The sequence below is a fragment of the Dipodomys merriami genome, unplaced genomic scaffold (genome assembly GCF_024711535.1).
Source record: "Dipodomys merriami isolate MVZ:Mamm:240054 unplaced genomic scaffold, mDipMer1.0.p SCAF_275, whole genome shotgun sequence".
Classification (NCBI taxonomy): domain Eukaryota; kingdom Metazoa; phylum Chordata; class Mammalia; order Rodentia; family Heteromyidae; genus Dipodomys; species Dipodomys merriami.
The window spans coordinates 707049-733226 of NW_027204215.1; the positions used below are offsets into that span (position 1 = coordinate 707049).

General features: G+C 59.5%; 1 protein-coding gene across 2 annotated transcripts; it reads left to right on the top strand.

Moving 5' to 3' along the window:
• Nucleotides 1–12705: 12705 nt before the first annotated feature.
• LOC138837769 (elongation factor 1-alpha 2) lies at nucleotides 12706–24950 on the top strand. 2 transcript variants are annotated; one of them, XM_070036751.1, is made up of 8 exons: nucleotides 12706–12829; nucleotides 13786–13958; nucleotides 15674–15853; nucleotides 16309–16605; nucleotides 19917–20067; nucleotides 22234–22490; nucleotides 23320–23554; nucleotides 24281–24950. In XM_070036751.1, exons 2-8 carry the CDS (start codon nucleotides 13815–13817, stop codon nucleotides 24406–24408), a joined length of 1392 nt encoding a protein of 463 aa, XP_069892852.1. In that variant the 5' UTR covers nucleotides 12706–12829; nucleotides 13786–13814; the 3' UTR covers nucleotides 24409–24950. The 2 variants fall into 2 exon arrangements, with proteins under 2 accessions (XP_069892852.1, XP_069892851.1); XM_070036750.1 differs by having other exon boundaries at nucleotides 13806–13958.
• Nucleotides 24951–26178: the final 1228 nt, after the last annotated feature.

Sequence of the window (26178 nt, forward strand, 5' to 3'; positions counted from 1 at the left end):
CTGTAGCTTTTTGGTGGTTAATTGGAGATAAGAGCGTCACACGTGTTTCTGCCTGGGCTGGCTTTGAACTGTGATCCTCAGATCTCAGCCTCTGAATAGCTAGGAAGACAGGTGTGAGCCACCAGCGCCCAGCTGGTTTCTGTTTTGACAGGTTCTGGCTATGAGTCCAAGTTGGCCTCCAACTGGAGACCCTCCTGCCTCTTTGGTGAGTGTCTTATAGGCATGTGCCACCCCTTCTCTTTAAGAGTGCAGATCATGAGTCAGATCTATTTGCAGCTACAGTTCCATCACTCACAGCTGACCTTGTTTCATCAAGTGGAGTTGATCTGGTAATCGAACAAATCACGGATATGAAGTATTAAGTAGCTCCTGGCAGGTATTAGGTTCTCCAAAAATGGATAGCAACAGCTGTGGTAGTGACACAGGTAGGATTAGCAATAACAGTAGTTATGCTTAGCCAGGTAGTAATATCTAAATGAGCACACTTGTACTTTAGGGATGTGTTTTAGGTTGTGTGTGTGTGTATGTGCTGGTCCTGGGGCTTGAACGAAGGGCCTGGGTGCTGTCTCTGAGCTTTTTGTGCTCAAGGCTAGTGCTCTGCCACTTGGGCCAAAGCTCACTTCTGGCTTTTTGGTGGTTAATTGGAGGCAAGAGTCTTAGACTTTCCTGCACAAGCTGACTTTGAATCACGGTCCTCAGATCTCAACCTCCTGTTCTATGCTGTATTTTAGTTTTTACATTATATTGTTGCTATGTAGTCTTATTCGCCCTTTGTGCTGTTTGCAGACCTAACTTGACAATTCTTTTTTTTTTTTTTTCCTTGCCAGTCTTGGGGCTTGAACTCAGAGCCTGGGCACTGTCCCTGAGCTTCTTTTACTCAAGGCTAGCGCTCTACCACTTGAACCACAGTTCTGCTTCTGGCAGTACTGAGGAATCGAACCCAACCCAGGGCTTCATACATGCTAGGCAAGCACTCTTCTGCTGAGCCCCCTTCCCAGCCCTTGACAATTCTTTTCTAAGAAATCGAAACCTTAGTACTTATCTGTTTCATACAGCAGGTCTCTCCTGCTCTTGGTGAGATGACCCTGATGCACTATGACCAGCACATCTCTTTCTTTTCTTCTTTTAGGTCTGAGACCCGGACTCAAACTGGATACCTGATGCTTTCACTCCTTGGCTAGCATCCTACCAGCTGAGCGACATTGCCATGCCAAAAGGGCTGGTTATTTCTTTTTCATCATGTGTTTTGTTGTTGGTCATGGGGCCTGAACTCTGGGCCTGGGCGCTGTCCCTCAGCTCTTCAGCTCAAGGCTAGCGCTCTACCACTTGAGCCACAGCACCACTTCCGGCTTTTTTCTTTTTGCTTATGTGGTGCTGAGGAATCGAACTCAGGGCCTCAGGCATGCAAGGCAAGCGCTCTACCACTGAGCCACTTTCCCAGCCCCCTCATCATGTATTTTTAAAAAAGACATTGAGCTGCATTTCCCACGTGCTTTAAACATTTGAACTTCATTTATTCTTGGGTCAATGTTTACATTATTTCTTCACCCCTTGATGCTATAGGTTTGAGAAATGCAAAGCACATATTGTTGAAAAGAGAGTTCTGGGTGCCAAAAGCTTTGATTAGGCAGAAGCAAGAATGCAGAGAACTCTCAATGGGTAGAACTGGGTTCTTCAATAGAGACTTCTCACTTGTGGAAAGATCAGTGTGTGTTAGGCATCCTCACACATGCCACAGATTCTGATATGGAGAAAGAGTTCTGGCTGGGAATCAGAAGGCGGGTTCTGGTTCAAGCTGTACCACTCAGAAACCCGAGGAAGTCTCTTTCTGTCTGTGAGTTCGTCATCGATCGCCTCAGCTCTGTGGAAATAGCTGTTCAACTTAGCGTGTGCAAGGAGCGTTGCTGGAGGCCCCATCCCTCTTTCTCTACAGAGACAGGCAGTTCTTGCTACGCTGCCTTGCTTGACCCTGGGTGGCTGGGCTTAGTTATTCTCCCATTTCAGCCTCCCAGGCGGTGGGACTGCAGCATGGTAGGAGACTGTAGCTCTTGGAGGCTGCATCGCGGCCCTGGCGCAGGCTGGTTAGGGAGGAGAGAAGGCCGGAGGCGCCTCAGTCTCCACATACCCAGCCCCAGCCTCTGTGAAAACGGTGGTGAATGCTGACCACGCTGTCTCCTCTGAGGTGCTCAGTGGAGGCTGGTCCTCTCGTTGTTGGGCAGAGAGGCATGGGTGAGTACAGCAGTTGAGCCATGAGGCCTGTGGTCCAGCCTGCTCGTCTCCGGCTGGGGATGGCTCAGCCCCTCCCACACAGTGTCGGCCGGCAGAGGGGCTGCGCTCTGGAAGCGTGAGCTCGGGGACCTCAGTCCCTTTCCTCTGCATGGTGTGTTTGGAGTACAGCTGGGGACTCAGGTCTGCAGGGCTGGGTTAGCTTGGCCTCCGAGCGCAGGAATTGGATGTGGGTGGGAATCTGTCGCGCACGCTGTGCTAATGGAGAGCAGGTTGCTGACCGTCCATACCAGCTGGCGGCTGCAGGCTTTGAGTCCCAAGGGTAACTCCCCCCCCCCCCCTCCGGGCCGGGCCCCTGCCACAGGCGCGTGATGGTGGCAGAAGCTCCTGCCTGCAGAGGCCTTGCCAACTCACTCTGGACCTGTGCTGCTCTCCAGCCACAGGTATCAGGGGCTTGAGCTGTGCCAGCCCCTGGCCAGGGCCGGCGCCCATGCCACTCCTCTGTCTGCCCGGGGGGGTCCTTGCACCCGCCCGGGCCCTGCCCCTGGGCCTTGGGGTGAGAAGGCTCGCTGGCCTCCGCTGCAGTGCTTCCTGGCTCGAATGAGCTGGTCTCCAAAGCTGGCATCACCTGCCGAAGAGGACAAGACCGCTGTTAGTGACGAGTGATTATGATGGAGGTGGCTCTGGAGGTGGACCGGTGAAGTCCTGGGACAACAGCAGCTAGAAAACTCTCTGTGCCTCAGTTTCCTTGTCTGTCAAGCAGAGAAGTATCTAGCTCATGGGGCTACTGTCTTGAACTGATGAAGCTTTCTGTACATGCTCAGACCTGAGCTTGGTGGACTATCACTCCATGGTGGAGTGCTTCCCTAGCATGTCTGAGCCCTAAGCTCACACACAGCACACACACATCTCTGGACATTATTGCGACTTACTGTGCCTGTCGCTGTTGGAAGTAGTCTAACATACTTGCTGGCTGGTAAAGCGAGATCTGTGTTTACCATGGGGTCCTCAATGAAGCAGTATCGGCTCCATAGTAGACTTCAAGACATGTGATGAACGAGCAAACGGTGTAATAAAAGATACCAAAGTCTTGCAGCCAGAAGGGGTGAAGAGCAAACAGTATCAGCCCCCGTGCGCCGGAATCCTGGGCGGTGCTGTCTACAACCGCCATCTTAGTACTCTGGATTTCAACCAAAGACATTCAGCAAGCAAATCAGTGTTTATTCATCAAAAAATGCCAAGCCTTAGGAAAAATACCAAAATTACTCAGCATAAAAATTCCAGGAAAAATCTCAATTCATACAGAGTGTGACAACCAACCAGCATCAGTGATGAGATAATGCAGATGTTGGAATTGTCCAACAAAGACTTCAGGAAAAAGTAAAGTACCGACAAGCACCTGTAAGTACTTTTTGATCAAATAAGAGAGAGTCAGCAATGAATGAAAGTCAACATGCATTCCTGGTAGATACTACCATCAAAGAAGAAACAGAAAATAACGGCTTTAATCAACTAAGGGGCATGGGCCAAGTGTTTTCAGCTAGGTTCTTCCTCTCGGCTGGGAGGAGGATGGGACTGTTTGCCTCACCATATCACCAATGCCCAGGCAAGGAGGACAATCAGGTGGCATGCAAATTGGGAATGAAGAAATGCACCGGCCCTAATTACAGATACAAGGAAAAGCAGTAGATGATAAAGGCAGATGACAGTCCATAGTGGAATCAAAGTAGAACTCACAAGCAAAAGATACTACTGAAAACATTCAAATCACGGAAACTGAAAAACACATCACTGAATGATGAATGGGGTCGCTGGAGAAATAAAGAGAAGAATCAAAAAGTTCCTGGAAACCAATGAAAATGAAAATGACCTACTGGTACTTTGGGATACAGAACCTTTGAGATCAGCTAAGGCAGTGCTAAGAGGAAAATTTATAGCCATGAGTGCCCATATCAAAAGAACAGAGAGCTCTCAGCCTAATGATACACCTCAAATTTCTAGAAAAAGACAAACCCCAAATTAACAGATGGAAAGAAATAGTAGGGAATAGAGAGATAGAGCAGAAATAAATGAAATAGAAGCTTAAAAAAACCGTACAACGAATCAATTAAAAAGTTCTTTGAAAAGATGAATAAAGGCTGGAAATATGGCTTAGTGGTAGAGTGCTTGCCTAGCAAGCATGAAGCCCTGGGTTTAATTCCTCATTACCATATAAACACAAAAGGCCAGAATTAGTGCTGGCTCAAGTGGTAGAGTTCTAGCCTTGAGCAAACAAAGAAGCTCAGGGGCAGTGCCCAGGCCCTGAGTTTAAGCCCCAGGACTGCCCCCCACCAAGAAGAATAATAAGATTGATAGATCCCTAACCAATTTGACCAAAAGGAGGGGAAAGACTCAGATGAATAAAAACTAGAGATGAAAGGGAGACATCACAATAAATGCCAAAGAATCTAAGGATCATGAGGGAATTCTTTGAAAACTTATTTGTAGATAAACTTGAAATTCTAGAAATGGATAGATTTCTAAATACAGGTGATCTACCCAATAGAACCAACAGGATATTAACCATTTAAACAGAGCGGTTACAAACAATGGGATTAAAGGAAAACAGAGTCTTCTAGCAAAGAAGAGTCAAATACCAGGTGGATTCACTGTGAAATTCTATTAGACCTTAAAGGAAAAATCAACACCAGTACTCCCCAGCGTCTTCCATGAATTAGAAAGGGAAGAAACATTCCCAAACTGCCTGTGACGTGAAGATTACATTCATTCCCAAACCAGAGACAAACAACTACAAAGAAAATAATTGAACATGGATACAAAAAGTGTCAGTAAAATCCTTGTAAACTGAATTTAACAGCACATTAAACAGTAGACACCATGAACAAATTGGTTTCATCCTAGGATTTATGTATGTAAATCAATAAATGCAGTACAACGTATAAACAGGACCAAACAAAAATCACATGACTATCTCAACTGATGTAGAGAAACTGACAAAATCCAACATCATTTTATGGTAAGAAACTCTGAGGAGGAGGTGAACCTAACTAAGCGATGTATGAGCACTCTATAGCTGGTTTCATATGAAATGGGGGATACGGGAAATAATCTCCCCTAAGGTCAGGAACAAGTCAAGCGTGTCCACTCTCCACTGCCACTCAGAGGTCCTGGAATTCCTGCCCAGATCAAGAAGGCAGGAGAAAGAAAAGGGTGAAGAAGTAGGATCCTCTCTATTTGCACATGATCATCCTGTACTTAGACTCCATCAAAGGACTTCTAGATCTAATAAACACCTGCAGATACGTAACAGAGTGTAACGTCCCTGAAGGGAGGGAACTTCATGCAAGCGGACTTAAGCCCATTGTGACTCTTGCGTAGTTTCTTTCGCTCAGTTCAATGTTTCCAGGATTCACCCACGAGTGGCATGTGTCAGACATTCATTTCTTTTGATGGCTGAATGATTCTCTGTTATGCACCATACTTGGTCCATGCACCTGCCGATGGATAGGTGTGTTCGTCCACCTTCTGGCTTGCGGATTGGACTTCTGCCTACATTGATGTTCATGTTGCTCGGGGAGTGGAATTTCTCCGTCATTCATGGTTCTATTAGAGGAGAGGCCATCTTCTGTCCTCTGCTCACTGAGAGCATGCCACGCCATTCCCATAGACCTGCACCACACCTGCCAACACCTGTTTTCTTTATTTCTGATGACAGCCCCCTTCGTGGGTGTGTGGTGATTTTGATTTTGATTTCCCTGATGACCGTGATGCTAAGCAGGTTGTAAATGTGTTTATTGGTGTCTCATATTTATTTAGATTTATTATTATTTTTGTGATATTGAAGTTTGAATTCAGGGCCTTGTATTTGTTAGGCAAGCATTCTACCACTGAAACCATACCTCCAGCTACAGAGCTTGTGTTTTTTAATTGGATAGCTTGTCTTTTGATTATTGCGTTGTAAGAGTTCTTTGTTTATTAGAGCGATGTATGTCTCTTAACATGTACCGTTTGCAAGTATTTCCAGGTCCTTCGGTTTGTAGAACTGAGGTCCCTGTTTCTAGTTGGGTGACTGAGACTCCTGGCCTTGAGAGGCCTTTGTGGTTCCCTAGGCAATGGCCACCTTGGCCTTGAGCTGGAGGAGGAGCTGCCGGGCAGCCTCAAGAACTCTAACTCAGCCTTGCCTCAGCACGCCCTTCCGCTGCTGAGCCAGACGCGGGCCGGGCGTGGGGTCAGTCATGGCGTGGCTGAGTAGCCAAATCCCCAGGCTGCGGCCGCCAGAGAGCAGTGAGCAGGAAAACATCATAGACAACGGCCAGGACTAGTGGACCCCGCCAGCCTGGCCGGCCTCCTTTCCTTCTCAGAGGGGAGAAGGGGTTTGAACTCTGGGCTTTTCGTGTGCTTAGCAGGCACTCTATGATTTGAAACCACACTTCTGAACTCTCAGCCCTGTCTTTTTTAATGCCAGTCCTGGGGCTTGAACTCAGGGCCTAGATGCTGTCCCTGCCACTGGAACCACAGCTCTGCTTCTGGCTTTTGATGGTTAACTGGAGATACGAGTCTCATGGACTTTCCTACCTGGACTTCTGCTGGTTTGATGGAGCCTCAGATCTCAGCCTCCTGAGGAGCGAGGATGTCAGGCGTGAGCCCCTGGTTCAGGAAGGACTGCACTTTGCAGCAATGCCTACCTAGATTCAGCCACACAGCCCTCTGGGAATTTGCAAGGAGGAGGAGGCAACGCTGATGTCACCCAAACACAGAAGGGCTTGGGACGCCCTGCTTGCCTGCGGAGTCTCCCAGCCCTGAGGGTGTGTGCTGGGCTTGGCGGTTCCCGGTGGTCCTCAGAGTAGGGCTGGTGGGAGGGGAGAGGGTTTGAGGGGCAGTGTTTGGTATGTGGGGGCCACCTTTGCTTTGTAGAGCCCACCCTCTTCTCTCGGCTTTGCCTCCTAACAGGACATAAGAGACTGTTCTGCGGTGATGCGCCGCCTCAGCCCAGGGCCGGCTCAGCCTGGCCTGGAGCCTCCAGAAGTACAGCCAAACGGACCTCTTCTCCCCTAAGTAGGTTCTCCCAGGTGTTTACAATGATGGCAGCAAACTGACAGTGTGTGAATGGAGCAGGTATGGCTTGCGGCTGAGCAAAACGCTGTGAAGGGAGCAAATATGGCGTACAACACAGCATAATGGTGTGGAGGGAGCAGGTACGGCGTACAGCTCAGCGTAACACTGTCAATGGAGCAGGTACGGTGTACAGCTCAGCATAACACTGTGAAGGGAGCAGGTACGGTGTACAGCTCAGTGTAACACTGTCAATGGAGCAGGTACGGTGTACAGCTCAGTGTAACACTGTGAAGGGAGCAGGTACGGCGTACAGCTCAGCGTAACACTGTGAAGGGAGCAGGTACGGTGTACAGCTCAGTGTAACACTGTCAATGGAGCAGGTACGGTGTACAGCTCAGTGTAACACTGTGAAGGGAGCAGGTACGGTGTACAGCTCAGTGTAACACTGTGAAGGGAGCAGGTACGGTGTACAGCTCAGTGTAATGGTGTGAAGGGAGCAGGTATGGTGTACAGCTCAGTGTAATGGTGTGAAGGGAGCAGGTATGGTGTACAGCTCAGTGTAACACTGTGAAGGGAGCAGGTATGGTGTACAGCTCAGCGTAACGGTGTGAAGGGAGCAGGTACGGTGTACAGCTCAGTGTAACACTGTGAAGGGAGCAGGTATGGTGTACAGCTCAGCATAACACTGTGAAGGGAGCAGGTACGGTGTACAGCTCAGTGTAACACTGTGGAGGGAGCAGGTATGGCGTACAGCTCAGCGTAACGGTGTGAAGGGAGCAGGTACGGTGTACAGCTCAGCGTAACACTGTGGAGGGAGCAGGTATGGTGTACAGCTCAGTGTAACACTGTGAAGGGAGCAGGTATGGTGTACAGCTCAGTGTAACACTGTGAAGGGAGCAGGTACGGTGTACAGCTCAGCGTAACACTGTGGAGGAAGCAGGTATGGCGTACAGCTCAGCAGCTGGCCGTGGACTCGGGGAGGGTCAGGACACTGGTGTCTGTCGAGGCTGTGGCTGGGTAGCTGAGTGTCCTGCCTACTGGCAGGCTTGTGCTCCGAGATCAGGGCCACCTGCACAATGTGTGTGTGCTCACTCAAGGTCTCTCTCCTGGCCGTGATGGCCCCCCCTGCCCTGCCCCCTGGTGTGGCTGTGGTGTCCTCCTCCTGTCCCCTGGTGTGGCCGTGGTGTCCTCCTCCTGTCCCCTGGTGTGGCTGTGGTGTCCTCCTCCTGTCCCCTGGTGTGGCCGTGGTGTCCTCCTCCTGTCCCCTGGTGTGGCCGTGGTGTCTTCCTCCTGTCCCCTGGTGTGGCCGTGGGGTCCTCCTGTCCCCTGGTGTGGCCGTGGGGTCCTCCTGTCCCCTGGTGTGGCCGTGGGCTGTGGGGAGGCTCTGGCCTCCTTGTGTGTGCTGGTGAGCCCGGCCCCGCCCCGCCCGGGGTACCGTCCTGCCCCTCCCTGCCCGGGGTACCGTCCTGCCCCTCCCTGCCCGGGGTACCGTCCTGCCCCTCCCTGCCCGGGGTGCCGTCCTGCCCAGCCCGGGGTGCCGCCCCGCCCCCTCCCCTGCTCCTCATTCCCCTCGCCCCGGGATTCCCAGGCCCCCCTGAACCTGGTGTCAGGTCCCCAGGCGGCGTCGGGCAGCACCGTGTGACCGCCCCTCTTCCAGGGCTAGCTCACCTGAGGGAGCGGACTCCAGCGAGTGCTAAGGGGTCCAGCCAGGGGTCGGGGGCCGCCAGAGGGAGAAGAGCCGTCTCCCCGTCTCCTGAAGAACCCCCTCCAGTCCTCTTGGCCCTGCCCACATCCTGACCCCGGCGCTGTTGGGCTAGCTTGGCCTCCTCCTTCACCCTCTTTCTTGGGTCCTCGATGAGCACTGCAGAGGCCCCGCTGCTCCCTCCGCCATGGGCTGTTGGTGAGCAGAAGTGTGCCCGAAGCCCAGCCCTGGGCTCGCTCTGGGCTCCTTAGCCGGTGCTGAGATCCCTGGAGAGGAGGGAGGAGCCTCCCGCCGGCGGTGCCGCCCGTCCCCGCGGCAACGGCTCCCTGGGGCTTGGGGCTCCCTGACTACGTGCCTGAGCTTTGAGGGTGGCTTGGGCCCCGCCACGCTGGCCCTGGTCTGGCTGGCTGGTCTGCCCAGCACCGGCCACCACCCAGCCCCTGGGAAGGCAAGTCATGGCTTTTCCAAGAGGAGCTGAGCTAAGAGCTCCTGGCCTGCGAGGCTCCTGGTGCTGTGAGAGTGGCCACGGGGAGGACCTGGCCCGGTGGCCATTCAGGACCCTGCATGCCAGGGAGGAGGGCGGGTAAGATGTACGTGCACGCAGTCTGGGGTCGAGGCTGGGCTTGGGCCATCCACAGACAGTCCACCCTGGTTCTCGTTCTGACCCCAAGCCCCTGTCCAGCCACGTCGGGCCCAGCACTAGCCATCTGCAGTGCCCCGGGGCCGTGGCTCACAGGTGACCGTCAGGAGAGGCCCAGGAGGCAAGGCACAGGTGGCTTCTGTGCACTTGAGCTATTATTAACCCGAAGTGACGTCACCGGCACCCAATGGGAAGCAAGTTTATTTCCAGGGCTGACAGCTTGATAATAGTTAATTTTAGCTGGACCTTCATTCCCAAGCTCGTGAAACCCCAGCCAGCCAAAGGGGAGGCTGCTGAGTCTCCCAACAGCTCAGGGATGGGCCCCAGGGCTCCAGGAGGGGGCTGAGGAGGAGAGCCCATTTCCTTCCTGCCGCTCCTCCCTGCCTAGCTGGCCCCGCCGGTGGTGATGACCGACTCGGAGAGGGGACAGTCAGCACAGGTCGTGGCCGCGGGTGGGACCCGAGTCTGACTGGACGTTGCACTGGCCTGGCCAAGGCCTGAGCCTCCTCGCTGTGTCACCTCAGGCAGCATGCTTAACCTCTCTGTGCTCAGTTCCTCCCCACACAGGGCATGGAAATTCTGGTCACTATCTTGTGTTTGATGTAGTTACTCAGTATTGTTTTGTATGGTTCTCGGCCATCCTAGTCCACTTGGCCTGACAGGAGACCATTAGCTGGGGAAGTTATGAAGAACAGAGTTTTACTCCTCGTGGTTTTGGTGGCTAGAAGTCCAAGATCAACACTGGACTCGTGGTCAGGGCTGCTGGCTGAGGTGTGACATGGTGGGGTGCAGAGTAGGAGAGACCCTTCCTACAGCCTTTCCAGGGTCATGAACCCGCGGCTGAGGTGGGCCCCCAGACACCCCCACAGAGGGAAAGGGGTCACGAACCCACGGCTGAGGTGGGCCCCCAGACACCCCCACCAAGACCCCAACTACCAGCACTATTGTCCTGGGATTAAGTTTCTTTCTGTTTCGTTTTTAGTTTTGGTGTTGGTCCTGGGTACTGTCCCTGAGCTTTCTGTTCAAGGCTAGCACTCTACTACTTGAGCCTCACCTCCATTTCTGGCTTTTTTGGTAGTTAATTGAAGATAAGAGTCTTACAGAGTTTTCTGCCTGGGCTGGCTTTGAACGGGGATTCTCAGAGTTCAGCTTCCTGAGTAGCTAGGATGACAGGCACTGGTCTCCAGCTCTGGGATTAAGCCTTTGACAGGACTCGAGGGGCTCATTCAGATGGCAACAGTAGCTACCCAGCAGGTGGAGAATTTGTAGATAGGGATTCTTGGACTGTTGGACTGTTGTCACTTAGCACAGTTGCAGTTACTTGGTGCATGGGGCTGTCACCCGGCACTGTCCCGATCATTCGGTACTTTGGGTTGTTGGTTGTCGCCTGGCACTGACAGCATGAGAGCTACCCTGCAGGGCTAGCTTTTTACCACACTGCATCGCTACCTTACGTAGGCACAGGAGGGCGGCCAGGGAGCCCCAGGTCAGGGCAGAGTCCCGCAGGGAGGACAGCACTGGCTCTCTGTGGCCAGTGGTATGGGTGGCACAGTCCCCGGCCAGGTGCGAGGCCCTGGTCCCGACCTTGCCCGCTCACTGCTGTCCGGGGGTGAGACGGTGGCCAGACTGTGCAGGAAGCAGTGTGTCTGATGCAGACCCTGGAGCTAGGGGTGCCCGGGCCCTGCCTACCGGTGGAAGTCCCCAGGATCTGACCATTGCCTGCCCAGCCTTGGCCAATCACGGCACCTACAGCCAGCCAGCCTCCAATCCCGATCCTGGCCCAACCTGGCAAGAAAAGGAGGCACCGAATGTGGCGGGCAGCGGCCAGCGGGGCAGGGCTGGAGGGTTTATTTTTAATTCCTGGCTCCCAACGGACATGGTCAGCAGCCCTCGGAAGTGTCAGGCCATCTGAGAGGCCCCACTGCCCTGGCTGGGGCGCAGGCCCGGGCCCCCAGGCGGGCCCAGACCCTCGCCCGTGCCCCTCCTCACACAGCCAGGAGGCTGGGGGGGGGCGGGCGCCTCTCTTGTGTCCCCTGTGCCCCTGCTGTCCACCCTGCCTGCAGACCCCGCAGGGGTGAGGACCCTGTGGAGTAGGGCCAGGAGAAGGCCGGCGTCTGCGTGGGGTGACCAGGAGGGTCCCGGGAGGGACCCAGCTGGGGCCCAGTGGGGAGGCTGTGGGCGACCTGCTTCGTGACACCGGCCGATACCTCTACCCACCTGCCCAGGAGGCAATGCCGGGCCTGGAGGAGAGGGCTGGGGCGGGGCGGCGGGCTGGGTCTGCGGGCAGCCCGGGGAGCCCCGGGCCCGGGCCGCGTGCGCCCCGGCACGGTCTCGGCACGGTGGGACACACGGCCCCTCCTCGCCCCAACCCGGCCGGAGCGGTTTCTGGGCACCCTGTTCATGTGGGAGGCGTAGGCTCGGTGCGTCCTGGGGCTCGGAGCGCAGTCCGGCGCCGCCTGCGCCCCGCGCCCCAGCCCGGCCCCGGCCCCGCCTCCGCCCCGCGCCTCAGCCCAGCCCCGGCCCCGGCCCCGGCCCCAGCCCCGCGCCCCGCCTCCGCCCCGCGCCCAGCGCCCCGGCACAGCCCCGGCCCCAGCCCCAGCCCCGGCACAGCCCCGGCCCCAGCCCGGCCCCGGCCCCGCGCCCCGCGCCCCTCGCCCCAGCCCGGCCCCAGCCCGGCCCCGGCCCAGCCCCGCGCCCCAGCCCGGCCCCGGCCCAGCCTCCGCCCCGCGCCCCGGCCCGGCCCCGGCCCCAGCCCCGCGCCCCAGCCCGGCCCCGGCCCAGCCTCCGCCCCGCGCCCCGGCCCCGCGCCCTGCGCCTCGGCCTGGCCCCGCCTGCGCCCCGGCCCCGCTTTTGCCCCGGCCCTGAGCCCCATGCCCCAGCCCCGCCAGCGCCCCGGCCCCGCACGCCGGCCCCGCACCCCGGCCTGGCCCCGCCTGTGTCCGCGCCCCGGCCCCGCGCCTCCCGTCTGCGCGCGCCGCTCATTGGAGCGTCTTAGCGGATCGTCCCCCCCCGCCCCCCGCCGCGTCCTCCCCCCGCCCCGCCCGCCCCGCCTCCCCGGTACCGCAGTGCCCTAGCGCAGGGCGCGCGCACCGCACCGCCCGCCGCACGGAGGAGGACCCCTCCTGCAGGGATAAAACCGCCGCGCCGACACTGCCGCCGCCCGCCGGGACCTCGCCCGCTCCGCCCGCCGCCCGCCCGCTCGCTCGGTAAGGACGGCCGCTCTGCCGCCGCGGTCCGGAGCCCGCGCGCATCCTCCCGGGCCTGGCGCCCGCCGTGACCTTGGCGGCTCTGCCCCGCGGGGCGCGGGGCGCGGGGCTGCGGGGCGCGGGGCTGCGGGGCTGCGGGGCTGCGGGGCGCGGGGCGCGGGGCCGCGGGGCGCGGGGCGCGGGGCTGAGGGGCGCGGGGCGCGGGGCTGAGGGGCTGCGGGGCGCGGGGCGCGGGGCTGCGGGGCGCGGGGCTGCGGGGCGCGGGGCTGCGGGGCGCGGGGTGCGGGCAGGCCCTGGGGCCCGCGGTGCGGAGGGGGCTGAGGGCTGGGCGTCCGGGAACGCCGCCCCAGGCCGCGGCCCCTCCTGGGCTCTCCGGGCGCGGGCCGAGCCGGGCGAGCCGGCCACACCGGGCTAAGGGGGAAGGTGCGGCCGAGGCCCCCAGCAGCGACTGGGCGGCTAGCACCCCAGCCTGGCCTCGGCCGCACGGGGACCCTCAGCTCCCAGCTCTGCCCTCTGCCCTCTGCCCGGCCCTGAGGGGCTCGAGGCCGGCACCGCCCGCCCGCCTCCCGACGCCAGCCCGCAGGCCGGGAGGGGAGGAAGATGGCGCCGTCCGCCGGGGAGGGGCGCTGGAGCGCTGGCCGCCTCTCCCGGGTGGCAGCAGGTGGGGGTGGGGCGCGGTGTCTGCCCGGGCTGCCGGCTGCCGAGGGTGGGGGCTGGGGTTGGTGGCAGCCCGAGGACACGCAGGACAGGGCACCCGGGAGCGGCGGTGACTCATCACCGGGAGCCGCTGTCCTGCTGCTGCGCCGCGCGCCGTGCCCTGGGGAGGAGGCTCCCCGGGCATTGACACCCCCGCCTGGCTCGCCTGGGACCAGGCCTGGAGGGAGAGGGGCGGAGAGCCGGCCCGGCCTCGGGTGGGTGAGGGTGAGGCCCCCACTCAGCAGCCCCTGGTGTGCTAGCCTCCCCAGCCTCTCCCCAGGCCGGCACAATGGGCAAGGAGAAGACGCACATCAACATTGTGGTCATTGGTCACGTGGACTCAGGCAAGTCCACCACAACCGGCCACCTCATCTACAAATGCGGGGGCATCGACAAGAGGACCATTGAGAAGTTCGAGAAGGAGGCGGCTGAGGTGAGGGGGGGGTCCCCGGCTCCAGCCCTGGCCCCTGGAACACGGCTCTCCTCCTGGGCACGGGGCCTGTGTGCCCCGGTCCAGACCAGAGAAGATGGCAGGGGGGGACGATGGGGGGGAGGGGTTGGACCAGAGAGGTGAGGCCCCTGCTCTGCACAGGCCCACCGCCGGGCCTTGGAGGGCTAGAGCTTCGCAGGCCCCTGAGGCCTGAAGCTGGGGCTGGGCCTGGTGCTGCCCTTTCTCATCCCAGGACCAGGCTGGGGCTCAGGGCTGCTATTAATAGCCGATTGACGGGCAGCTGGCCTGCACATCCATCTCCTCAGGCTGGGGGAGGGCTGCTTATCCCCGAGCCTGCCCAGAGCAGGGCTCCAGCGCCTTCTGAGGATGAGGGGGCTGGCGCGCTCCCTCCCCCTCCCTCCCCCTCCCCCCTCCATCTCCTTCATCCCTCTCCCTCTATCCCTCTCTCTCTGTCTCTCTGTGTCTCTCTGTCTGTCTCTGTCTGTCTCTGTCTCTCTGTCTCTCTCTGTCTCTCTTTCTGTCTTTCTCTGTCTCTGTCTCCGTCTCTCTATCTCTGTCTGTCTCTCTGTCTGTCTCTCTCTCTGTCTCTTTCTGTCTTTCTCTGTCTGTCTCTCTGTCTCTGTCTCTGTGTCTCTGTTTCTCTGTCTTTCTCTGTCTCTGTCTCTCTGTCTGTCCCTGTCTCTGTCTCTCTGTCTCTTTCTGTCTTTTTCTGTCTCTGTCTCTCTGTCTCTCTCTGTCTCTCTCTGTCTCTCTGTCTGTCTCTGTCTCTCTGTCTCTGTCTGTCTTTCTCTGTCTCTGTCTCTCCCTCCTGGCTGAGGCTGGTGAGTGGGAAGGAGCCAAGATCAGGGTCTATCCTCTGCCCCCATCCCTGGGCTTTGAGAGGACTTTGTCTAGCACCTTGGCCTGAGGCCCTGCCATGGTGATGGACAGGGTGCTCTGTCCACCACCCTGTGCATCTGGCCCGAGAGCCACGTCCCCACCCTTGGCATGGGGGTAGGGCAAGCGGCTGCGCCTGTCTGAGTGGGTGCTCAGGGACCAGCAGCTTCCCCAAGGGCAGACGTCTATCCATGGAGGTTCTGGAAGCTTCCCCAAGGGCAGAGGTTCTGGAAGTCTCCCCAAGGGCAGGTGTCTGTCCATGGAGGTTCTGAAGCACAGTTCTTGCCCAGCCCGGGGGTGGGGGTAGGGGTGGGGTCCCACAGTTCCCAGGCACCCAGTGTTTGTGAAAGGCTGCCAGCTTTGATCCTGGGGGTGGAGGGAGGAGGGGTACCTTTGAGCTGTTGGGAATCTTTACCCGCTGCGGAGAGCAAGGCCTCATCAAAACCCCATCCAGTTTTTCCTTTCCTTCTTGTTATTAAAAATGACACAGATGGCCTTTTGTTGGACAGCCACAAATCCATGCTGTGACTGCCTCTTGTTGATGAAGGGGTGAGGAGCACCCCGTTTCAGATAAAGGGGAGCTCTCCACCCGGCGGGGGTCAGCCGGGCCTGTCAGCTTCTAGGCCCTCACGCCACCTGCTGGTGGGCTTGGGTGGCAACGACCTGTCAGCATCCCGTGGGCTGAGGCTGCACCGAGGCAGGCCAGGGACCGCGTCTCAGGGCCCCGCCGCCTTTCATGCGCTGCGTCCAGGGGCCTGGGGCCGGCCCAGCAGGAGGCCAGGGCCCTGAGAACCTGCCCTGAGGCTCCCCTATCTCTCCAGATGGGGAAAGGCTCCTTCAAGTATGCCTGGGTGCTGGACAAGTTGAAGGCCGAGCGGGAGCGTGGCATCACTATCGACATCTCCCTCTGGAAGTTCGAGACCACCAAATACTACATCACCATCATCGACGCCCCGGGGCATCGGGACTTCATCAAGAACATGATCACTGGCACGTCCCAGGTGGGCAGCGTGAGGGGTGCACCTGGGGACCCCTGTACTTCCTCCAGAGCATTGGGGTCTCCTGTGCTTCCCACCAGGGCATTTGTCACAGAGTCCCTGAGAACTGAGTCAGGGGCCAGACCTCAGCCTGCATCCAGCACTATGTGCTGGGACCATGGGGGGGGGCAGATATGGATGCCCTGTGCCCGTCATAGACAGATACAAAGCCAGGATAGAGAAACTCAGACAGTCAGACTACACAACCAGATGTTCCTGGGGGCACCCATGGACGGACGGACAGACGGACAGAGGGACAGAGACTCATCCAGCAGCACCCAGGTGGTAGAGTGGTTCCCAAATCTGGGTCCCTCGATGCAAACCTTGGTGGGAGCTTCCCCGTCCTCCACGCCAGCACAGCCTGTGGGGGGGCCTGCGGGGGCAGGGCAGAGGAGGCTCACTGGGCCCCCACTGCGCAGGCGGACTGCGCGGTGCTGATCGTGGCTGCAGGCGTCGGCGAGTTTGAGGCTGGCATCTCCAAGAACGGGCAGACCCGCGAGCACGCTCTGCTGGCCTACACGCTGGGTGTGAAGCAGCTCATCGTGGGCGTCAACAAGATGGACTCCACAGAGCCTGCCTACAGCGAGAAGCGCTACGATGAGATCGTGAAGGAGGTCAGCGCCTACATCAAGAAGATCGGCTACAACCCCGCCACCGTGCCCTTTGTGCCCATCTCGGGCTGGCACGGCGACAACATGCTGGAGCCCTCACCCAACGTGAGTACCGGGGCGGCTGGGGGCGGCCGGGGGCCAGCGCCGGCCAGGCCGAGTCAGGGCGAGGCCCGGGGCTGAGCAGGGTCGGCGCAGCTGACCCACAGCCTTGCTGTGTCAGACACTGGCCTGGGGGTGTCTGTCTGGTAGGGGGGCTGTCCTGGAGGTCCATCCGTGTGGCCTTCACGGCCGGGGAGGGGGCAGCCAAGGGCTCTTCTCTTGCTAGGTGTGGTCCCCGAGTTGGCTCCAGGGGCAGCAGTGGCCAGGCACAGGATTGAGGGTCTTGGCCCCAGAATCGTACGATAAGGAAGATGGCTTTTCGCAGGCATTGTCTTGACCCTGGACTTTGTGCAGGGTCAGCCAGGCCCCGGGGCTCGTGGGCTGCCTGCCCCAGAGTGTGGAGGGTGGGCTGGACTCTGAAAAGGACAGGATGGTGGAGGGTTGGCTCTGGCGGGGAATCTGGGAGGCCTGAGGCTGAGCAGCCTGCAGTCCAGGGCTGGTCAGAGGTGGGGGGCGTTTTTATGGGGACGGGGATGGTGCTCCTAACTGTCCATTCAGAGGAGACCCTGGTCCAAGTCAGGCAACCACCAAGGGAGGTGGCATGGAATTGGAGTGCTAGAGGCGGTCAGGAGCTTTGGACCAGCTGCACAGAGCCCACAGCTTAGAGTCTAGAGACTGCTCACGGGGTGAGGGGTGCTCTAGCCCACCTCCGTGTTGCTCTGCTAGGTGTTGCTTGCCCGCGGGTCATACCAACCCTCACACAGGTCGCAGCAGACAGGCAGGCTCTCTACCGTCCCAAGGAAGCCCCTAACCAGCAGGGACCCCTTGTTGGCACTTGCTGTGAGTTTGTTGTGACCAGTGCCAGGGCCTGACTGCCCACGGTGGACCCGGGGTGTTGGTATCTGCTGTGAAGACAAGGGCAGGAGGCACAAGGCCCCTGTCTGTCCCTGTCCATGGGAGGGCCCCGGGGAGCTCCATGCAGGGAGGACTCACTGTCTGCCCAGGGTGGAGTGCCCAGCCTGGAGACACCGTGGAATCCAGAAGAGCTTCTGGGACTGGAGCATCGCTAGCCACTGTCCATGGCAAGGCCACTCACCGGACTCTGTCCGTTTCTGCCCAGCTCTTGTCTGGTTCAGGAGCCTGCTGGCCACAGGCTTGGGAGCTGCGGGAGTCAGACAGGGCTGGGATTCTTCACGGGTCAGATGCACTCTAGAGAAGTCTGGGCTGAGGCAAAGGCCTTTTCTCTTTGCTCTTCCTTAAGATGAGTTGGCCCAGGGTCCCTGTGGTTGAAGACGTGAGCAGAAAGGCGAGTTGTGAGTTGTCCGGTGCCAGGAGAGGCACAAAATCATTGAGCCAGGGCTGAGCAAGGCGGCTGACGCCTGCAGTCAGAGGATGCAGGTTAGCAGGGCTGTGGCTCTAGGCTCGCCTGGCAGAGAGTTTTCAAGACCTCATCTCAACCAGTAAAACGTTGGGAGAGTGCTCAGGGCCTCTGGTTCACAGCTATAATCCTAGCTGCTTAGGAGGTGGAGGTCTGAGGATCAAGGTACAGAGCCAGCTCAGGGAAGACAAATCTGAGAAACTTATTTCCAATTAAACAGAAAAAACAAAACCAGAGGCAGAGTTCAAGTGGTAGAACACCAGCCATGAGTGAGGAAGCTGAGCAAGAGCTGTAAGCCCTGAGTACTGACAAGGATCACACACACAGACACACACACACCCATCACACACACACCCATCACACACACACCCATCACACACACACCCATCACACACCCACCCATCACACACACACCCATCACACACACAGATACCCATCACACACACACCCATCATACACACAGACACACACACACCCATCACACACACACATACAGACACACACACCCATCACACACACACCGACACACACACAGACACACACACACCCATCACACATACACCGACACACACACAGACACCCATCACACACACACCCATCACACACACAGACACACACACATACACACACACCCATCACACACACACCCATCACACACACAGACACACACCCATCACACACACACAGACACCCATCACACACACCCATCACACACACAGACACCCATCACACACACCCATCACACACACAGACACACACACAGACACACACACAGACACACACACACACCCATCACACCCATCACACACACAGACACACACACCCATCACACACACACACACCCATCACACACACACAGACACACACAGACACCCATCACACACACACAGACACACACAGACACCCATCACACACACACAGACACACACACCCATCACACACACAGAGACACCCATCTCACACACATAGACACACACACACACCCATCACACACACACAGACACACACACACACACACCCATCACACACACACCTATCACACACCCATCCATCACACACACCCATCACACACACACACCCATCACACACACACACCCATCACACACACACACCCATCACACACACCCATCACACACACACCCATCACACACACACATACAGACACACCCATCACACACACACACCCATCACACACACCCATCACACACCCATCCATCACACACACACACCCATCACACATACCCATCACACACACACACCCATCACACACACATACAGACACACCCATCACACACACACACCCATCACACACACCCATCACACACACACACACACATACAGACACACCCATCACACACACACACCCATCACACACACACCCATCACACCCATCACACACACCCATCACACACCCATCACACACACTTACACACACACACCCATCACACACACACCCATCACATACACACCCATCTCACACACACACCCACCACACACACACACACCCATCACACACACACAGACACACTCCCTCTCCCTCCCCCCCCAGCTCTCCAAACAGAATAAAACAGAAAACAAAGCTGAGAGTGGGACATGGCCTGCCATTCTCATGTCATTAGACGGGAGGGTCTGAGTCCAGCTGGTCTGAGCAAGAAGGGACACTTTTCAAAAATAACCAGAGAAAGAATGGCTGAGGGCAGGGCTCAAGAGGCAGAGCACCCGCCTGGCAGGTACAAGGCCCAGTGGTCCAAACCCCCATTACCCCTCCCCTGAAATGAGCCAGAAGTCAGGCACCAGGCACCAGGGGCCACCGTACCCCCTTCCCGGGCAACCCCGAGACAAGTGCCTGATGCCGCCCGTTCTTGAGGGCCAGGCCCGTAGGCGGCCCCGGGGCCGGAGGCCACGGCAGGCCTGTGCTCTGTCGGTGTCCCCCCTCTAGATGCCGTGGTTCAAGGGCTGGAAAGTGGAACGCAAGGAAGGGAATGCGAGCGGCGTGTCCCTGCTGGAGGCCCTGGACACGATCCTGCCCCCGACACGCCCCACAGACAAGCCCCTGCGCCTGCCGCTGCAGGACGTGTACAAGATCGGCGGTGAGTGAGGGCGCATGCTCACGCGCTGCCAGCCCCACCACCTTCCCTGCACCAGGGCCCAGCTCGGAGCCTGGCTTCCTCACACCACCCACTCTGGAGGGGACGACCCGTTCCCCTCAGTACACCTGCCCACTCTCCCACCCTCCACCTCACCCACTGTCCTCCATCTGCCCACCCTCCACCTCACCCACTGTCCTCCATCTGCCCACCTCACCCACTGTCCTCCATCTGCCCACCTCACCCACTGTCCTCCATCTGCCCACCTCACCCACTGTCCTCCATCTGCCCACCTTACCCACTGTCCTCCATCTGCCCACCTCACCCACTGTCCTCCATCTGCCCACCCTCCACCTTACCCACTGTCCTCCATCTGCCCACCTCACCCACTGTCCTCCATCTGCCCACCCTCCACCTCACCCACTGTCCTCCATCTGCCCACCTTACCCACTGTCCTCCATCTGCCCACCTCACCCACTGTCCTCCATCTGCCCACCCTCCACCTTACCCACTGTCCTCCATCTGCCCACCCTCCACCTCACCCACTGTCCTCCATCTGTCCACCTCACCCACTGTCCTCCATCTCTCCACCTTACCCACTGTCCTCCATCTGTCCACCCTCCACCTTACCCACTGTCCTCCATCTCTCCACCTTACCCACTGTCCTCCATCTGCCCACCCTCCACCTCACCCACTGTCCTCCATCTGCCCACCTTACCCACTGTCCTCCATCTGTCCACCCTCCACCTCACCCACTGTCCTCCATCTGCCCACCTTACCCACTGTCCTCCATCTGTCCACCTTACCCACTGTCCTCCATCTGCCCACCTTACCCACTGTCCTCCATCTGTTCACCTCACCCACTGTCCTCCATCTGCCCACCCTCCACCTCACCCACTGTCCTCCATCTCTCCACCTCACCCACTGTCCTCCATCTGCCCACCCTCCACCTCACCCACTGTCCTCCATCTGCCCACCTTACCCACTGTCCTCCATCTGTCCACCTTACCCACTGTCCTCCATCTGTCCACCTTACCCACTGTCCTCCATCTGCCCACCTTACCCACTGTCCTCCATCTGCCCACCTTACCCACTGTCCTCCATCTGTTCACCTCACCCACTGTCCTCCATCTGCCCACCCTCCACCTCACCCACTGTCCTCCATCTCTCCACCTCACCCACTGTCCTCCATCTGCCCACCCTCCACCTCACCCACTGTCCTCCATCTGCCCACCTTACCCACTGTCCTCCATCTGTCCACCTTACCCACTGTCCTCCATCTGTCCACCTTACCCACTGTCCTCCATCTGCCCACCTTACCCACTGTCCTCCATCTGCCCACCTTACCCACTGTCCTCCATCTGTCCACCTTACCCACTGTCCTCCATCTGCCCACCTTACCCACTGTCCTCCATCTGTTCACCTCACCCACTGTCCTCCACCTGTCCACCCTATCCATGGTTCTCCACTGTCCACCCTACCCACTCTCCTCCCTCCAGGCACTCAGCTCTGAGCCAGGAGGTGGAGGCAGAAGGTGGGAGCAGAGGCGACTCACACTTCACCCCCCAAAGGTCCCCATCCACAAATGAGAAAAACAGGTCACAGGATCAATAGGCCCTCACAGATAAGACCTGCAGGGGCTCCAGCCCGAGGTGTGACCCCAGCACCCAGCCACAGCTTCTGCGTCTGCCTCCCACTGTGCGACCCAGGCCTCAGAGAACCCTTCACTGGGAAGACGGGCTGTCATCTTGGCAGCCGCCCAGGCTGCTGTGGGCAGACCTGTGGGAAGGGCGGGGTGTGGATGCCCTTCCACGACAGAGGCTGTGCTGGGCCGCAGGGAGCCCCTGGTGGGCAGGGCCTTGGGCCCACCGCAGGGGCCCCGGGTGAACTAGGCCGCCCCTTGCTGTGAGCAGTCATTGGAGGGGACCCTGCCCCACAGGGCACTGTCTCCTGCCCTCGAGGTTCTGGGAACTCCGGCCTTTCCTCCCCTGATTGAACCAGGGGACCGCCACCTCTCAGAATCTCAGCGTCTTCCTCTTCCAGGACCCCCGCCCTACCCAGACATGCAGCACGCTCCCACCCTGCTCCTGAGGCCTCTGCTTCTGTGCCCAAACGACCCGCCCCACATCCCCACCCGAAGCCCCTCACACCTTCCTCCTCTGGGCCCAGGCATTGGCACGGTCCCCGTAGGCCGAGTGGAGACTGGCATCCTTCGGCCGGGCATGGTGGTGACCTTCGCTCCGGTGAACATCACCACGGAGGTGAAGTCGGTAGAAATGCACCACGAGGCGCTGAGCGAGGCCCTGCCTGGGGACAACGTGGGCTTCAACGTGAAGAATGTGTCTGTCAAGGACATCCGCCGGGGCAATGTGTGTGGGGACAGCAAGTCCGACCCGCCGCAGGAGGCCGCCCAGTTCACCTCCCAGGTGGGCATCCGGGGTGGGTGGTGGCCGGAGGGCATTCGTTCCCAGAGCGGGACAGGGCCTGCTGGTGAGGTGGCTGCAGCCCTTTACCTGGTGCTGGGATGACAATCACCATGTCTGCACGGGGCCACCCAGACTCGAGGCGTCCGGTGGGCAGGCAGAGTGACAGCCGAGTCCCCCCCCCCCCCCCCCCCCCGCCACTGCAGCCTCTGCGAGATCCATGTTTGGTTGTTTATTTTGCAGTGCTGTGGTTCGAAGTCAGGGCCTTCCACTTGCTAGCTTGCTTGCTTTTCTTGGCTGGTGCTTTAGCATTTGAGCCACATCTCCAGCCCTACTTTTTGCTGGTTAGTTTGGGAATGGGAATGCCTGGGTTGGCCTCAAACCATACCTGTACATCTCAGCCACCTGAGTAGATGGGATTAGAGGAGTGTTCCGCCTCTGCCCAGCTCGGTCTGCAACACTTGATGATTCTCTATCTTTTAAGTTGTACCCTCTTTGATCATCTCTTTGTGGAAGGAAAATTTCTAAAATGACTTCAGTAGGTTGTAACAAATGTGAGGTTCACTTACCTTCTCTCTGGTCCATGGACAGGGGTTTCAAATAGTGTAGCTAGCTGTTGTTTAGTGGCTTCTCAGGAGTTCAACAAGTTCATTGGAGTTGGGTCTGGAGGCGGGTCCCCATGGTGTGAGCCTCCTCCCCAGTCAACAGGCTGGGGGTGGGGGTGGGGTCCAGGCGTCACCCCCATGCCCGAGCCTCCACCTAGTGTTGACCCTCCCCTCCTCAGGCAGCCATGCACAGCATGCCTCACGGTCTCATGCAACCCTGTCCTCAGGTCATCATACTGAACCACCCTGGGCAGATCAGCGCTGGTTACTCACCAGTCATCGACTGCCACACAGCCCACATTGCCTGCAAGTTTGCAGAGCTGAAGGAGAAGATCGACCGGCGTTCTGGCAAGAAGCTGGAGGACAACCCCAAGTCCCTGAAGTCTGGTGATGCAGCCATCGTGGAGATGGTTCCCGGGAAGCCCATGTGTGTGGAGAGCTTCTCACAGTACCCACCGCTCGGTGAGCCGGGGGGCTGAGGGTGGTACCCACCCCTAGATGAGCTGGGGGGGGCTGAGGGTGGTACCCACCCCTAGATGAGCTGGGGGGGGCTGAGGGTGGTACCCACCCCTAGATGAGCTGGGGGGGCTGAGGGTGGTACCCACCCCTAGATGAGCTGGGGGGGGCTGAGGGTGGTACCCACCCCTAGATGAGCTGGGGGGGGCTGAGGGTGGTACCCACCCCTAGATGAGCTGGGGGGGCTGAACGTGGTACCCACCCCTAGATGAGCTGGGGGGGCTGAGGGTGGTACCCACCCTTAGATGAGCTGGGGGGGGCTGAACGTGGTACCCACCCCTAGATGAGCTGGGGGGGCTGAGGGTGGTACCCACTCCTAGATGAGCTGGGGGGGCTGAGGGCTTCGCAGCCTGGAGCCGGCCACCCATCCCAGCTGAGAGTGGAGACCCCTGGGGAGGGGGTGCGCCGTGGGTGGGGGCCCTTGGCTTTCAAGAGACCCTTGGCTTTGGTGACTGAGTGCAGGTGGCTGGGCAGACCGGCGATGGCGTCCCTTACATGACTTGCGCAAGGCCCAGAGTTGCTGAGTGGCCTCCCAGCAGGATGGCCCTGCCCGCAGGCCACAGGCCGGGCCGGACCCCTGCGTCGCGCGGGCCGCCGGGCCGGGATGCCGTCTGGGCCAGTGCGCACGCGCGCGCTGCATCTCAGCCGCCGCTCACGCATCCCTCCCCACAGGCCGCTTCGCCGTCCGCGACATGCGGCAGACGGTGGCGGTGGGCGTCATCAAGAACGTGGAGAAGAAGAGTGGCGGGGCGGGCAAGGTCACCAAATCGGCGCAGAAGGCGCAGAAGGCCGGCAAGTGAAGCAAGGGCGCCCGCGGCGCGGCCCTCCCCGGCGGCGCCGCGCTCCCGCGGCCCCGCCCCCTCCGCGGCGCCGCCCCCCGCCCGCGGCCCCGCCCCCTCCGCGGCCCCGCCCCCTGCCCGCGGCCCCGCCCCCTCCGCGGCGCCGCCCCCCGCCCGCGGCCCCGCCCCCTCCGTGGCGCCGCTCCCTGCCCGCGGCCCCGCCCCCTCCGCGGCGCCGCCCCCTGCCCGCGGCCCCGCCCCCTCCGCGGCCCCACCCCCCGCCCGCGGCCCCGCCCCCTCCGTGGCGCCGCTCCCCGCCCGCGGCCCCGCCCCCTCCGCGGCCCCGCCCCCCGCCCGCGGCCCCGCCCCCTCCGCGGCGCCGCCCCGCCCCCCCGCCAGGCGCATGTCTGCACCTCCGCTTGTAAGAGGCTCTACGTCAGCGACTGGATGCTCGCCATCAAGGTCCAGTGGAAGTTCTTCAAGAGGAAAAGCGCCCCGCCCCGGCTTCTGCGCGCGCCCGCCCCGCTCAGTGCCCGTGCCCCCCAATAAACTGAGCGATCCCACGGCTGTGTGCGCTGCTGCCCGCCCCCACGCTGCTGCCCCTGGCCCCCAGGTCACCGCCAGCCCAGCCGTCCTCTGACCCCCGAGGTCACCCAGCCCAGCCGTCCTCCAGCCGCCCTCTGACCGCCGAGGTCACCCAGCCCAGCCGCCCTCTGACCCCCGAGGTCACCCCAGCCCAGCCGCCCTCTGACCCCCGAGGTCACCCCAGCCCAGCCACGGGCTGCCCTGTGGGCAGTAGAGGGCGCCCCTCCCCGAGTGTGGGCCAGCTAGCCCCAGGTCCAGGTCCGGCCAGCGCCCGCCCGGGGAGGCAGAACTCCTGGCCTAGAAGGACTTGTTAGTAGGCGTCGGCCCTACTTGTGGCCCTTTGGTCATCCAGCCGGCCCTGCCCTGCCCTTGGTCAGCATGGCTGCTCTTTGTCCACTCACCCCTGCTCCACGAAGCTTCCTCTGGCCAGGCCTGCTCTTACTGCTGCAGATGGAGGCTGGTTGTTGGCAGATTTCCCTGGTCCTGCTCACAGGGTCCAAGGCAGTCTTCTCGGCCCCCCTCCCCCCATCCTGTCTGCGGTGGGTGTGGACCGCGGCAGACAGGGGGCCCCCAGATCCCAGTGCGTTAGTCCCCCCGGGTCCCTGTCACAGTGACCGTCCAGCTCAGAGTCCGCACCATGGAGGCAAGGTACTGCAGGCAGGGCGCCTCCTTCCTCCCCGCTCTGGAGCTGGGGCCAGGCCCTGGTGTCTAGCCCACCTGCCCCCGTCTCCCTGTCAGGTGGCTGCACCTCTTTGGAGGGTGTGTCACATCTCCCCCCTAAGGCCCATGTGACTGCAGTCAGGCCTCTCCTGGAGTCCTGGAGAATCTCCACTTGCATCCGCAGAATCCTTTCTTGCACAGAGTTGTCATCACAAGTTCCAGGTGTTCTTTAGTGCTCTACACTGGGCAGACGGAAGCGGTGCAGCCTGAGTGAGGGTCTGCCGGCCACAGAGACACACAGTCCAGGGAGCCCTCAGAAGGACTGCTGCTGTCTCCACCAACCCTCAACACCTCAAGAAGGTAGCACAGGGAGGGAGACAGGAAGCGGTGGCTGCCCACAGACCCCACACATCAGAGGCCTCCCAGGGAGGGGGCGAGTTAGCAGACAAAGATACAAGATGCCCAGTCAAACCTGACCTTCAGATACATACCACCTACGTTGTTAGCCTAAAATATTTGGGACAGCCAGGTACCAGTGGCTCACAC

What these genes read in the sequence shown, in the direction of transcription:
- LOC138837769 (XM_070036751.1), top strand. Translation starts at nt 13,815, where the DNA reads ATGGGCAAGGAGAAGACGCACATCAACATTGTGGTCATTGGTCACGTG. An exon ending in TGATCACTGGCACGTCCCAG is followed by an intron (nt 15,854 to 16,308) that starts GTGGGCAGCGTG and finishes CCCACTGCGCAG; the next exon opens with GCGGACTGCGCGGTGCTGAT. An exon ending in TGCTGGAGCCCTCACCCAAC is followed by an intron (nt 16,606 to 19,916) that starts GTGAGTACCGGG and finishes TCCCCCCTCTAG; the next exon opens with ATGCCGTGGTTCAAGGGCTG.